The sequence below is a fragment of the Amblyomma americanum genome, chromosome 3, assembly GCF_052857255.1.
Source record: "Amblyomma americanum isolate KBUSLIRL-KWMA chromosome 3, ASM5285725v1, whole genome shotgun sequence".
NCBI lineage: Eukaryota > Metazoa > Arthropoda > Arachnida > Ixodida > Ixodidae > Amblyomma > Amblyomma americanum.
The window spans coordinates 219,362,949-219,378,971 of NC_135499.1; the positions used below are offsets into that span (position 1 = coordinate 219,362,949).

General features: G+C 40.7%; 1 protein-coding gene across 10 annotated transcripts in view; it reads left to right on the forward strand.

Moving 5' to 3' along the window:
* The window catches only part of LOC144126116 (uncharacterized), a 208,794-nt gene that overhangs the window by 116,576 nt on the left and 76,195 nt on the right, over window positions 1-16,023 (forward strand). Inside the window, exon 5 of one of the 10 annotated variants that reach the window (XR_013313451.1) lies at window positions 14,138-14,288. The exons of 7 other annotated variants lie outside the window; for them this stretch is intronic. Coding sequence is in view for 2 of the 3 variants with exons in the window: in XM_077660068.1 (XP_077516194.1) it covers window positions 5,975-6,255 (281 nt within the window). In the remaining variant the exon portion in view is untranslated. 2 more of the 10 variants (XM_077660068.1, XM_077660074.1) reach the window with 2 other exon arrangements.

Sequence of the window (16,023 nt, forward strand, 5' to 3'; positions counted from 1 at the left end):
GAATCAAGTCTCAGGTTCTTGTTTCTAACACATGGCATCTATGATAGTCGAAATAGATACAAAGCATTCTTTATTCATTTGTGGTATTTTTCATTTAATCTATACACAAATGGTTGGCATGTTTTAAGTAAACATGGTTGAAACTAGTAGTTTCTTTTTCCTTTTCCAAGTAATTTTTTTTAGCTGAGCCAGGTTTCTACTTAAAGCATTTAAAATGAAGGGCTACACAAATAAGAGTAATAAATTATGTTTGTATGAAAATTTCCACTTGTGAAAAATTGCATCGCATGCACAAAGCTGTGTGTGGTAACTGGTGGCTGAGCAGCACTCGCCACAAGCTTTTAAACAAAGGCAGTCGTTGAATGAGAATTCTTGAGAGCTGAGCTCTGCTGAGGTGCTTCCTTATAGAATTTTGAAAGTGATTGATCGAAACTATGTAGGCTTTTTTCTAAAAGTGGATAGCAGCCTATTTGTGCAGTGATGCTCTGAATTGGGTTAGATTTTTTTTTGCCTGCTTTGCGAGAGTTTTATAATGCTGCAGCAGGAATTGAACTCTCAAGGTGCACAAGATGAGAATGCTGCCATCGCCTTCTTCTTTCTTTTCCCACCCTCATGTCTGCCTAGGCCCCTGGAGAGTGACTGTGCCCAACAAACCATTCAAGTGCAACACCTGCTCAAAGCGGTTTTGCTCAGCTGAGTCTTTGCGAGTGCATCTGTACTACATGCACCGTGCCATCAAGATGCACGTGTGCCAACACTGTGGCCGCTGCTACAAAAAACGTTATGACCTGAGGAAACACTGGGAACGAAGCCCCATGTGTGATGAACTGAATGCAGCTGCTGTGTCAAGTCTGTGATGCTGGTTTGCTTGGTGACAAATGCCCCCTCCCACCTGATCTTTATTTATTTTTTTGTAATCTTAAATGCACATTGTGCGGATGCATGCCAAGCAAACAAGAATGGACTGCAGGGAACTTTTGGTGACAACTTGTTGCTATGGGAGGTGATGAAAAGTATATAATGGGATGTCTTATTGATCTTTACTCATGTTTTTTATTTGCATTTTGTCACTTCAGATCTGTATGAGTACAACACGCTGCGCTATTATTTGCAAGGCCTGAAAGTAACTCATGTAGTTACACGGTGAATTATCTAGAGGCTATTGCTTGCAGGTTTGTACGAGTGGCATTAATAAAGTAAGTGGGGAACATTTTTTACGCTCATAAAGTTTACTAGGGACAAGGCTAGCAACAGCTTCCATGTGCCAGCGACAATGCTGTAAGTGGGAAACAAATAAAATAAATGTAATCAGAGGAGCAACTACTGGTGTAAAATTATCAGTATGCCAAGGTTTATGAAGTAGACACTCCCTTTATGAATACGTTTGACCTTATGTTTACCTCTTCCTTGACAGTCTGTGTCATCCTACTATTTAATAGCTTTTATGTATAATACATAGCTGCTTTTAGAAAGCAGCAAAAGCTATATTTGCCCCAGGAAATGTGTGCCGCGGTACATTAGCACAGACAGTTCGAATTGGGTGCTGCAGGCCCGCCGCAGTGGCTCAGTGGTTAGGGTGCTCGGCTACTGATCCGGAGTACCCAGGTTCGATCCCGACCGCGGCGGCCGCGTGCGGATGGAGGTGATATGCAAAGGTGTCCGCGTGCTGTGTGATGTCAGTGCACGTTAAAGATCCCCAGGTGGTCAAAATTATTCCGGAGCCCTCCACTACGGCACCTCTTTCTTCCTTTCTTCTCTTAGTCCCTCTTTTATCCCTTCCCTTGCGGCGCGGTTCAGGTGTCCGCCGAGGTGCGAGACAGATACTGCGCTATTTCCTTTCCCCAACAACCAATTAATAACTGGGGGCCCCAGGCATTGGAACATGCCACCAGTGGATGTTGCGTTTGCACTGAACTTCCTTTGTGCATCATGCACTCAGTTTCATTTTTTGCAGGAAAAATGTGCCGGATTTCTTTTTACCACAAGACTTCAGAGAGTGATGTCATAGCTTCAAAAACCGGTATTGCATCATCTTGTTTGTGGCTAGGGACTTGCCGTTGGTGCTAACCACCTCACCATGCTGTATTAAAAGGTAATTAATCTTGGCTGTGCCGACCACATTTCGATAGAGAAGAAATGAAAAAGGTGCCCGATGTCAGTGCACATTAAAGAGCCCCTTGTGGTGTAAATTTGCCTGGAGCACTCCATGCAGCATCCCCGTTGCCCATGTGGTACTTTGGGATGTTACCCCCCCCCCCCACCCCCCCGCCAATTTACAATTTAAGAAGTTTTAGTTATTTAACTAGCTAATTAGCATAATTTTTAAAATAACTGCCTTCTGTCGTGGCAGGCAAATTAATTTCTGAAGAGACTTTTTTTTTTCTTCTAATTCAGCCACCCTGTTTTTGAAAATGCTTGCTAAAAAAACCTGGTATATCTGACTGTACATTTTGTATGCAGTCTATGTTTTATTCATTTTTCTGTAGCAAGCCATATATTTGCTTGCATTTTTCTTAGCCAGCATAGGTTATTTGATAATAATTGCATTCTGTTGGGGCTTTTTTGTTTCATTGAAGCCTGTTTTGAGTAGGAGTCGTTGAATTTGCGACTATGTTGAAACGGGGGTACTCAAAATCTCTCAAGTGTTTGGTACAGTTTAAGAAGGTGCTGTAGCATCACTCGGAGTACAATGTTGCTGTGTCTTTTTTTAACGTATAAATGCGTTCTAGGACTTGCACACCAGATTTTCACTGACCTAATTTCTATATCTGCGCTACAGAGCTCACATGGTAGTCATGTCTTTACAAGCATACATATTATACACGGCTATGTACAGTTAATTGCATATGTGGCTGCAGAGGTTATAGAGCAGCCTATCCGTGTTTTTTATGGGATCTTGAAAAAAGAGGAATTGATTGCTGTAGAAGAAGACAGTTATGATAGAATACTTGGGGTTCTGTGAAAGCTCTCATAAGAAGAACAGAGGAGAGGTGCAAGGGAATCTGAAGGAATGTACTTTTGCAGCAGGTACGCAGCAATGTTTCATGCGTATATTTGCAAGCTTTTTTTTAACATGGGACCAGGCTGATATCTTCTAGTATCTTACTTGACTGACAAGAATATGATTGCAGTGCAAAAATATTTCCGCACGTTTTGGAATAAAGCTTTATGTAATGCTTAGTTTTAAAAGAAGGAAGTATTGTTTGCGTGCTTACACGCACAATCATGGAGACAGCAGTGAACATCTTGGCAATGATGCTGTCACTGAGGCCTGCTGTGTTATGCTGCTCATGACATTCGCGTAGTGGCAACATGATGCACATGGAAGCCTGTGTCTCATGCTTATGTTCATCTTTTAAAGAAAACTTGGATTCCTTTTTTGGCAAACATTGCCATGCACTTTGCTGTATTCTTGCTCTTGGCATTTGCTTGCCTGGCATTTGTTTGGAGTTTTATTGCACTGAAAGGAATGGTAACTACCATGAGTGACATTGTTGCATTGTGCAAAACTGTTATGTGCAGTGTTTGTTGAATGTAGCCACGACTACTGTTTCTCAAGGAAACAACTGTCACTGGTCACTGCAGAAAACGGGATTACTAGGATAAGTTGGCCTACCCTATCATGATCTCATTGACTGTGTTTTTAGCAACTTGTACTAGTTGCTATGATGGCTGAGAAGTCATCAGAGAATTCAGAAGTTGTTTACATTCATTTTTCTATGCTATACAATTAGTCGAGCTTTCAAAACGATAACTAGCTAAGGTCAGGGTGTCTTCTTTTGAACGTTACGTTTTTACACTGCTATATTTTATAATTATTTTTCATGCAATGTTAGCCTTGCAAAGCTGTTTTCTTTACAATGAGAGCCAAGAGAGTACGCAGTGTTAGGATTGGCGGACATCCTCCAAAATTTGTGTATCACTGTTATGTAGCAAATGGGACAGTTTTTGCTTTATGTCATAATGTGATTTTATAGCTTCTTGTAGCTGCAAAACTGAAATATAAAATTAACTACTTTCCTTTGTCACCAGCCTAAGAACCTATTACGATCGGGCAACATGTGGCTCTGCTGCACTTGCTGTTGTATGCTGGCATTTGCGAGCGCATCTTTCATGCTCTTACTGACTCATGCTTTTATGTTTGCCCCACATTTGCTTACATGCTGCCTGCTTCATAACATTCCACTGTGATGTAACAGGTTTTCTTCTGGGCCTTGCAGTGTGGCTCATTTTGCATCATGAGCGTTTAAAGTTTCTCGAATGCAAGAGGGATTATCGTCCTCATCCTTCTGGGGACTTGGACTCAGAGTGGTGCTAGAGGGTCCCACTACATGGCTTAGAAGAAAACCCTTTGGGCTGTATATTTTTGATGAGGACTGTACGTTGTCACAATTTGAACTGAAGAGAATTCCATTCTGCAAAAGTGTGGTGAGGAGCAGTGTATCCTGCTCTGAATATGTGCATGATCATAAACCTTTTTATGTAGTTAATGGTGTTTTTTTTTAATGCTTTAAGGCCAATACTGTGACGCATGTTTTTGCTTTATCGGAGAGTTTAGAATCGTTTATATATAAATACAGAATATTGTTTTCGAGAGAAACAGCTGGGCACTCATGCTTTGGATAAAACTGCTCCTAACACAAATTTTCAATCATGCTAAATTTGTTGGTGAATGATGTCTGTGTAAAACAGTGGAGTTCATAACTTAAAGACCTGTGTGCTAATAGTCTGTTCAATTTATTTTCTTAGCCTCATTAAAGGAGATGGATTTCTCAGTACATGGGTCTTTTCTTCGACATGACTATTTTTTTTTTATGATATAAAATGAGCCTTGTTTGAGCATGCCAGTTTGGAGCAGTTCGACTAACTTGATGTTATTTTGATGACCTCTCCATTTGCAAGCAACGTGATGTCAAAGATGTAGCCTAGTATGCCAAAACACCAACGTTGGTCTTGTCAGGTGTGCTCACACATCTCTTTGGTGCCATTCCTCTCAAGGCCAGAGGAGCTCCACATATGCTGTACCTGCTGCACTACGCTATCAGCAGTAGAATTTTTTGCATGCTGTGCCACTTACTTGGGTGCTGATCACATAGCCCGGAATTGGTCTCTTGCATGCTCACTCTGAGGCTGTGTGCTAGTAAAGAAACAAAAGTTGATTTTGTATGTGCACACGCATATTCAATCGTGATAGTCATTGCAGTCTTTATTTTTCTCCACAGTTTATTGTACTCCATGCAAGCTAAAGCATTCTGTCTTTTTGTACATTCTACTAGTGATGGCACGCAGTGTTTTCACTTTCAGATCAGAGTTTGAAATAGGCTTGTTGAGATTATTCCTTGAGTGTAATGTATATCACCTCTGTAGCAGTAAATATAACTTTGGAGCAATTGGGTACATAATATCCAAATCATGCTAATTCCTTTATGATTTTGTTGTTTTTTAGTGTGTGCAGTTACTGTCATTTATTATTATGCCCATGATCATTTTCTTGCTGGCTTGGCCATTTTTAAAAAAAACATGCAGCCACCAAGGCACTATTCATTCCTCATAGCTACTGCGAAAACTGACAGCTTGCACCTTAAGCACAGTTGCATAAGGCTTGATGAAAAGAGGGTGTCTTATAGAACCTTCTTGCTTGTTGTGTTTTTCTGCACCTTCATGGACTGCAGAATAACTGAGAGTCTTTGTTTTCAAGCAGCTGTGTTGAGTGAAGCCCTTGGAAGGCCTCTGTGTACACTGCCTCGCCTAATTCGCAGATGGCTACACTAATCTTGGAAGTGGAAAAGCAGATGCATGCGGCTTAATTTTGAAGTGCTTTACTTTTGCCTGACAACACTGCTGTGTCAGTTGCTAGAGCCAGCAGTTGGCAAATAGTGGTGCTGTGCTCTTGCAGATCATGGAATGGCAGCTGCTTTCTTCTTCTCTTCCCTTTCCCCCCTCTGTTTCCTCTCCCGGCGGCATGCTGGCGCAGGGGCACACGGGGTTGGCGGTACCGGCACTGGTCTTGGACGCTGGCACTTCTCGTCGGTTCGGCTGTACAACCACTTTCGCGGGAGTGCTGAGGGCAACTATCGCTGTGACCCTTGCGCCAAGTACTTCAAGAATGTCAGCTCTTGGCGCCAGCACCAGTACTATCAGCACCGGTCGCACCGACGGTTCCCTTGCGAGTACTGCGGCAAGTCGTTTACGACCAAATGGTACCAGGGCCAGCACATCCAGAATGTCCACCGGCCGCAGAGCAAGGGACAGTGAGGGCCTGAACCATGATCGGGGAGCAACGGGTAGACTGCGGTGCAGCTTTTATTGCTATAAGGGAGTAATTACTCATTGGCATCTACCAAAGCGCAGCCATACAGCTACAAAGGAAAGCTATACAGCTTTCTCAGAAACTTCGCAGTTAAAGAAAAATTCGTCCTGGTCCGGGGTTCGAACCCGGGACCACTGCGTCCCGGGGCCGTATGGCTACGCTTAGGTGGATGCCAATGAGTAATTGCTCCCTTATTACAAATCTACTCCACCTTGGGGGATTCCCCTAAGCATTTGACCAACAGCTTTATTGCACTTTGGGCCATTTGATTTTCTATTTGCTAAACACTTGGTGCGGCCAAAAATAAAGGGCAGGCAGGGAAAAGAAAACTCAGTGGGGCAAGTTCAGTTTAATTTTTTTTTTAAGCTTTCAGCTGTCACTTGACCCTCACTAGCATGATGTCTGCTGAATGTCATCACTTCTGTGAACTCGAGTGCTTCCTAACCTGCACAAGTAAGATGCGTTCTTCTATTTCCGTCTTTTTTTCTCACCGCAGTAATGTCAGCTCATGAAATTGTGGTTTCATGCCCTCTCTCTGCCCTTTTTCCTGTTTGTCTTTGTCTGAACTTTGTCTTCATATTCACGAAGTGTTTACATTTAACATAGCCTTCTTTCAAGAAGGAGTGGAGAAGGGGGTGGGGGAAGAGTACCTGCTGCACATGAAGAAATGGTGGCAACTTGTGAATGGCCTGTAACACCTGCTAGGGCTTGGTGTGGCTCTCAACAAATGGTAATGACAAAGTGGCCACAAGGCCTGTGCTTCATAGTATTACCGTAAAATTAGGCAGCCCTTTCTGTTCATTTTTAACTGAGTGCTTATTTTGCGACTATTCTGGGACCATTAGGCCTGTAAAAGCAGTTATAATTGTTTGTGTTGCGGGTATACATAGTCCTGTTCATATGATAACTGTCAAATCAATGTTTTGCATCCATAGTAATAGAACTGACATCATGGACAAGATAGCTGAAATGACCCACCTGGCAATTACTTTCTCTCGCAGTATTTGTTGATTAAATAAATTTTATCAGTACTATTTCAAGCAATGAGATGTGCAGAATGAGTAATCACAAATTGTTGTTATTTCACATTAGGGCAGTGCAAAATTTTGCGCTTTCAAATTTTGCGAGTATGTTTACTTCGGCTGTGAGAGCAAAAAAGATTGCTTACTGTTTTTTTGATGGAAAAAAAGCCTTTATATTTGTGTCTGATTTTGTATTCCTTAAACAAACGTAAAGTAGCCCGTAACATTTCATCATGCTTACACTGGCATGTTAAGATGACAAGCTTGTGCTGAATATGAAATATGAGCAGGTTTTTGAGTTGTCACACTCTCTGTTCTAAAACAGATTATGGCTGTCTGAAAGCTGACATGCAGACATAAAAAATGTAGTGTGCCTTATTCCTTTAACTTGCTGTATCAGTCCCCAGAGAAGTGGTTGCATTTGGTTCATTTAACCTCTTTTCCGTGTTAGCATCCTGGAAGAGCTGCAGGCATTTCTTTGCAGTGGCATAGAGCCTAGTTATGTTGCCAGTGTGCGCAATGTGAGCTGAATCGTACCTGTGCACTTTTTCTCTTCCCTTAATAAATTTGTGGACATTCGCTCTGCATGAGTTTCCTTAGCTCTTTTCCCATGTCGAACAGCCATTAATCTTCATATTGGGCATCATATGCAGTAAGATCGAATAGCAGTTGGTGATCCTTGCTTCTGTCATCTGCTGTGCTCTGTGTGGCCAGGGACATTGCTTCAACTGTCATGTGCACTGCTTGCAGCCGAAGGACTGATTTATGCACCCGTCTTCCGCTCATCGTGTTATTGCCATGGAGATGGTAATGTCGTAGCAACGCCATGGGCAGCAGTGCCAGGTCATTGGCCCTGTGCGTGTCAATTTTGAGGGAACCAACTTGTACCTCAGCTCAAAATGGCAGAGCATCCTTCAGCTTGCAAGTTTTTAGTTTTAACAGTGTTGTAAATTAAACAGTTTAACGCGACAGCGTTAAGGGCCCCGTGTCGCAGAAAAGCTGGTGTCGTCGTTGGCGCTGGCCGTGTGCGAAAAATCCCAGAAGCATTAATAAATAAAACCGAGTAGGGAACTGGTTGATTTGGGGAATTGAACCACGGCCTCCAGAGTGCGAGACGAGCACGCTAACCACTCCGCCACACCAGCTCGATGGTTTGGAATGAACAAAGGCGCGTCTAGTGAATATGGTGTTGTCTTAGACGGGTGCTTTTCCTTCACTTACAGCGTGGTTTGGGTGTCCACTGAGATATGTGAGTCAGGTGTCATTTCCTTTCCTTAAAACCAATTTTATTTTCATTTTCCTTGCCTTACCGACCGCGGTCGCGGGATAGAACACGGTCGCGGGATAGAACACGCGTCCTTTGGAACACCAGCCGAGCGCAATAACCACTGAGCCACCGTGGTTCGGTTGTCCACCAAGATATGTTTCCTTTCTTTAAATTGTCCGGGCAAGGCGTTGCGCCGAACGGACGATGGTGGACGATGGCGTTCCTTGGATTCCTTGGAAAAGCTGCAACACGCTGTCGCGTAAGGCTCTTAAAGACGAAGCTTAAGCGCCCTCCAATTTTTGCATAGAATGTAACTGAAATATTGGTAAAAGTGGTTGCCACCTGTAGTGTGCTGAACTTGTGTTGGCATTAAAATATGCCATAGAATTCCTTATGGCTTTTGAGAGGTTTTGAAGGTAGTGTTCAATTTTGCGATTTTTTTCATTTTTTTTTATTCATGGGACTTCATCACCTGCCTAGCATGGAAATGTACAGCAGTGACCTTCACCACTGTTGCTTTGTTTTCAAGCGAAAACTAGCTCATAAACACAATGACAAAGTGGTGCCATAATGATAATGATGGAAAGGAAAAGAATATCGACGCGTGACTGAAGCGTAATAATCCTGGGGCAATGGCTGATACACTACCTGTGCGTGAATTCTGCACAAGTTAAAATTATTATGGAAGATTGACCACCAGGTATGATATACATTGTCGATACATGTGTGGAACAAAGACGATTTGCGTGTCATAAAATGAAACTGCAAAGTAGTGCTGCTGAAGCTACTTGTTTCTTTGTGCAACATGGGAGGTCTTGCTCTGTACATGACAGCACAAAGATGCATGTGAGGGCGAGAAGGAAGGACATGAGACAGAACTATATGCCTCTCATCTTCACATATGTCTTTTGCGACAGTGCAATATGGGGCACGAACTTCGATTTTGAACATAACAGCTAACCTGCTTGCCTATCTGGAACCTTCTTTTGCTGGTAGCATCCAGCCTTGGCTTGTAGAATTTTTTAAAGTTTTTATCGTGTCTTGCCTGTATTTGGTTAGGTGTCTGCCACTTTTCAATTCATGGAAAACAGTTCGAGCATGCATTGTGGGGCCTGTGGCACTTTCCTTACTGTGCTGGCATTGCAGTATCTTTGTACATGGGTGTCACAAAACTTTCATCTCATTTCCAAAATTTCTACTTAGAAGTCTTGCTGTTGTCATCTCAGAAGTCAGTATCACTTGTTTAAATTAATTTTTCATATGTTGAAATGCATATGAAGTAATGGTTATATAATGGTGATAGGCAACATATCGCCAGTACCAGACACTACCTGCTGTGTGGCTGCTTTTAAAGGAATGAACTTTTTCTCTGGATCATATTATTATTGAGAAGCTGTGCTGTATTCATGCCTCCCTTTGGAACTATTGTCTCGTTTTACTGAGCAAAGGTATGTGACTGTAGTTTTATGCACAGGGGAGAAAGAGAGAATTGCTTTATTTGTAGCCAAGTCAAGTGCCCAGCAAATCTTCATTGTTATACATACGCAAAGCTGCCCACTACAGCACTAGAATTGGTTTTCTGTTTGAAAGTGGTGCCAATGTATCTTGCAGTGTTGTGCAACCTGTTGTCATTATGCACACATTTCAAGGATATATGCAATTCCTTCTTTTCTAAGAACAGCATATTCTCGTTCAGGCACATAGAACACTGCCTATATATAGCATGTGAACGAGCAAGAGTCTGTGCGGTGCAGCTAGCTACATGTCTAGCAGCATGAATGAAATGTTGATACAACTTCCGTTCCTTTAATGGGGTTACTTTATTTAACTTTGCATTTCTCTAGCCAGGAAGGTCAAGCCACCTGCTCTTCTGACATTTTCCTTTATTTAATACTTTCTGAAACTGAATCTCATTGCACTTACATAGAACATTCTTTTTGTATGTGTGATCTGGTTATTCATTTCTTATTATTGATTTGGGATGAAATTTTGACCTATACACGAACATTTATTTAGGGTGAAATTTTGACCTATAGACGAACATTTAAGTGATCATGCCAAGAGCATATATCCTTCAAGTTTTGTTTATTTATGCGTTATCATTTCAACAAAAAGGAGGCAAAAAAAAAAACCTGATGGTTTTAGCATCAAATTCTGCTTGTGTCTTGTGAAAAGTAGTGCTTTTATAGTATGACAACAAAGGCAGATTTAAATCTGTGTTTAAGGATATTAGGAATTCAAACAACGTGAGTGGTTTGATCGAACTAAATGGACTTGATTTTTGTGTTTTCCACTAGTTTGTATTATTGTACATTTTTAGTACACTTTAGTCACATCCTTTACATTATTACGCTTTTTATAAATGTCGCATCACAACATGTATCAATGCGATCAGATCAGATTCGTGAAGCAAATACTCATTTGGACATTTTAGTCTCATCTCATATTTGAAGTAATTCAATGATAGCACCAGCCTTTGCAACATTCCACACACTACATGGGAACATGGATGTTATTTTTTTATTTTGCTCTTCAAAATGCTATGTTGCATTTACTTTTTTTTTCATTGAGGCCTTCTGATTAGCTCTTAGGTGCACTCTTAATAATTAGTTAGGCAAAGTCTCGCGCATGGTGCATTTCCTTATCCTTTCTTTTCTTGTTCTTGCTTTCTTTATTTACTCATCAGGGAAAGAAGCAGACAACTGTTCAGCTTTAATTGAGTTATGAGTACTTATTTGTTCCTAAAACCTGCTGTAATGTCTAAGATACTCATTTCCTGCAAACCTAACTTAACAGACTGGCCTTTTACCTGTGCATCATTGTTGACATTTTGACAAGTGAAAGTGTTCCTTCACATGGATAATGTTCCTAAAAACCATGGTGTATAAGTAGTCTAGTGTGGCTCTTAATACATTTCCATTAAGATTCCCAGTGATATAGCACTTGTGCTTGTGAGGGGTCATGCGCATATCTGCTGACTTTTCTTAGGACGCTGACTTCGTATATTGCCAGTCAGTTGTTTTAATGTTATAGTACTAGCTTGGTCACTCATTGTGTATTGTCATGATTAAGCCATTATGTTTGGTGTTTTGTCTGTGACAACTCATTTATATATGCACTATGAAGCTGTCATTAAACTAAGCAGTCAGCAGAGTTGCCTGTAGGCATAGTTTCAGATTCCTTGCAACTCTTTGAGCGCATTTGGTGGAAAAAAAAATACAACGGAAAAACAGGAAAAGTCATATAACATTTAATGAGATTAAAAATGTTTGGGCCAAATCAGCTTTTCTGAATTTTTTTTCCATAAAGTTAGATCGCTAACAAGTGAGGAGCTGTCCGAAAAGTCAACCTACAGCTGACACCTGTCCCAATACCTTTTGTGTAATTGTTAGCACTACTAGAATACTAAAGGAAATGTGTCCGGGCCAAAACGAAAGCCATTAAGTCTCCTTACCACCCACATTTTTGTGCAGAGGACTTTGGTTTTGTCTTCCATGACAGCAGTGTCGTTACAAGCCTGTAAGTGTAATTAATAGCATGCCTTAATTTCTTTGGTGCCATTATGCTGAAAAATTAAGTTCCTTGTGAATTGTGGTGAGTAGACTAGTGTAGAGTACTTTTGTCTCTCAGACAAGCTTATGCCTAACTGTATGGTTTTTAGCATTTAGCTGCTTTCTCATTTATGTTGAGGTTGCATTTGCTGACAAATTGTGGTGAAAAGTGGCCAGCATTATTGGCAAAGTGAATCTGTATGTAGGTTCATTTGTCACAAACTTCTTCTGTCTCTTGATAAGTACACTTTTCGTGACCAGCAGCATTCAGACCCATTTTATATTGTTCTTGAAGCTCTTGTAATAATCTGAGAGCCTAGCTCTTTTTTTTTTCTTTTTGCAATTTTAACATTTCTCTCATCTGTGAGTAGTGTTTCGTACTGAGGTGTTTTTAAAACTCACCGAAATCTAGTTTTGCTTGTACGCTTTCAGTACTTAGTGGCATTGCATGTTTTAGCTTTCTGATGCCTAAAGTTTCTCAGTGCTTCATTATTGGCATGAAGGGATCACAGACAAAAAGGCAAAAATATGCCTATGCCGTGTTTGCATTTAGCAAGCTGCTAAGACGACTTCTAGCCAAAGTTCTTTTTTATGGTGTTTACCTCTCTCTCTAGTTTTTATTCTGTGCTATTTATTATGCAACAATCACTTTTTGTTTGAGGTAATTATATGGTATAGTGTCTGTTTTGTAAGATGACTTGTACTATGTTATATCGGTGTTTTTTAGGTTCAGTGGTGTATGGTGGTTCTTGTCCTGAACTGAAATTTTTCTTTATGTTCATAAAGTTGGTGCCCATAGAATGTACTCCTTAGTGTTGATATTAGTGTGTGTCTTTGTAACCGTGCATGCCTTCCAGTACTCACTACCTGCGTACATGTGGAAGATATTAATTTGCTATCATAAATGCCATGTACTCACTAAGGCATTTTGGGTTTCTGCATTCTGGAGCTGGTGCTGAAACCATTGATCTTATGCTTTCTGTTAATGTGATGTTACTCCACACTTTTATTTCCCCCCCCCCCCCCCCCCCCCCCCCCCCCCCCTCCAAATAGGTTATGGGACAGTTTCTATGTGTGTATTTTTCAGCAATCTGTAACTTGTAACGTTTTCGTAGTGAATAAATGCAACTCTTTTACAGCCTAACTTTGTGTGCTGGAGTACCTTGCGGCTTGTGGTGAACAGTAGCAGTCCTTAAGGCTTTTCTGTATTCTCATTTTCATGTTTGCACTTATTGCAGTCTTCCGTTCATAACACATCATTTTTAGTGTTCTTTTCATTTTAGATGTCACTGCTGTATTACTAAGTTTTGAGTAGTTGATGTGTTACGTATACATTTTGACATTTTTCATCTCACATTTGTACAGTAAGGAGCACCTGTTCAAACCATAAAAATGATTGCTTTTCTTGGTGTTGAACTTGAGAAGATATGAAAACCTAAAGTAACCTTTTAATGGTACCAGTATCGTATGCAGCGTGTACCAAACAAATGTGATTCTCTTGCTGCATGTAAGAACTGGAGCATTTTTCTGCTGTGCTTCTTGTTGGTGCCTTGGTATTGCAAATATAGCCAGCTTTAATATATTTAAATCTGCTGCCTAAGTTTGCTTACTGTAGTGGTCAAAATTCTCGCTTCTTTTTTAACTTTTTTTAAGGGTTGAATTCATTTCAATAAGATGTAGTTACAGGGCTGTAATGTTGTGTATATTGGTCACATTTTGTAGTCTTATACTCGGTGCAAGTTTTAATGAAGCCTCATGACAACTTCGTGGTGGCCTAACTACAATGTGATGAAAAGTTGTCAGCTGTGGTTATGTTAAATTTTACTTGAGATACTCTCATCACAGTTACAGCACAGGGCTAACTGTAGTTGGTAAACATGATGAAGCTTAAGCCTGGTTTTCGCTGGAAATCGATTCTTGCCGGGAAAAATGCAAGGAGGCCGCAACATGGTTGTTCTTGGTACTGACTTCATTTTTTTGCTTGCAGGTAACCCTAAGAGCAGCAGTTCTGCTAGTGCCCCACACCCCAGGGAGGTCTATTTTGTCTGGGGTGCTGTACAGCCCCAGAATCAGGCTCTGGGAGCTTCTTCACTAACATACCGAAATTCTGACTGGACAGCCCCAAGCCCGCCTTCAAGGTGAGATTTTTCACAGTTCTTTTTTCCTGTTTTGCTGCAGGAACTGTTTAAAACTCAGATCAGAACTGAACATGGGCGTTTATATGTTTTCACTCAATCCACATTGATTCGCACTGACCAGAACTGGCTTTTTGTTTGCAATATGCAAAGTTTGAATTATGTGTAATTTTTACTAATAAATTCAAACCACAATTGCTCATTAGAGTTTGAAAAGCAAAATCTGAGGCCTCTTTATGCATAGGCTGTACGAATATCCAGTACCAACATATATTGCTTTGATGTTGGTAAAACATGCTTATATACTCCCTGATTTGCCTACAATTATTCAATGTTCTGAAATAAACTACCTTGATTGTCATATATTTGTGCAGCATACAACGCTAGAGAGTATTTTGTACTTTCCTTTTGAAGAATTACCTTACAGGGAGGCCACAGAAGGCTAGGAGATTGCATAGGTTTGAGTCTTGAGACAGTGATGGTCGATAAGGTGGCTAGAAAATGTTTAGAAATGGGTTTATTTGGGTTATCTAATTAAAGACTGCTGCCTTTTTTTGCATTTTTCTGACGTTTCTGGCCTCTAGCATTTGATTCACCTGTTTTATAGTTACTTGTTATTTAATGTGTTTTCTTCCGCAAATGTTTGCTATAGTGATTTCCTGCCTACAGGGATATTGTTAGAAGAAACGAAGGATATAAATTAACAGAAGGTACTGTTCAAAACAAATAGCTTTTAATTAGAATATTAAGTTTAGTCAAAAACAAATAACTTATTTCGTTTAGTTAGCCAGAAATACAGGTAATCCGAGTTGAAATTAACATGAGCCAGTGCCTTCACTTACCGGATAGCTCTATAACCACTCAGGAGCAATAGCAGAAAGGAAAATTTGTTTTCTAGCGAGAACCAATAACTTTTTTAAAGGAAACCAGAATGGGTGGTTCGGCAGGATGTAAACAGTGTTGTGCAGATTTTGCCACTGGGTTTAAAGAAAGAAACTGTCCTTGAAAGAAATTTTTTTTTTTTGAGCTGGATGCAATTTATATGACTTACTGCATTATCACAATCATGAGATATTTCAGGTATATAGACATCAAAACTTGATAAAGAAGTTCTGCAAGTCTTTTACCGGCATTAACTGAGACAAATGGTTTATGATTTCACTACTTCTTAAAATTATGATTACTGTGGTTCAGACTCAAATTTATGGTTAAAACTAATTCTTTGAGGCCATGCGCTTGAAGCATCATTCATTTCAAGGTGCCACATCCCCTGTCCAGCATATCCAACATGACCTCTTGCCATGATATGGTGCTAGGGAAGGTTATTCGACTCGCTTGTTGAGGAAAGAGAAAGTGGGGCATTCCAAATGTGCTGGAGCAGACTTAATGTTTAATCCGTTAGTAGTAAAATTGTTGCTTGAAATACTTCACACTAATGCTGTGTGAGAGTTATATGATCGAAGTGCAGTTGTGCAATGTGTGGGGGATTTGCTCCAGGACTAGTGGTGCTGGTGGTGTGTCAGTCTGTATGGGCCCTGGAGTGTGTGCATTTATGGGAGAGGTTCCTGTGAGAGTCAAGCTTTCTGAGGATTATCATGATCAAAGAAAATTCATCTTGGCTCTGAGGCTCAAACCTGAGACCATCACCTACCTGGGGCAGTCACCCTTTAAAATGAGCTAGCCAGGGTGGCCAGCAGATGGCAGATATGAGGCTAAAACAATCAGCCTGAAGCAGTAA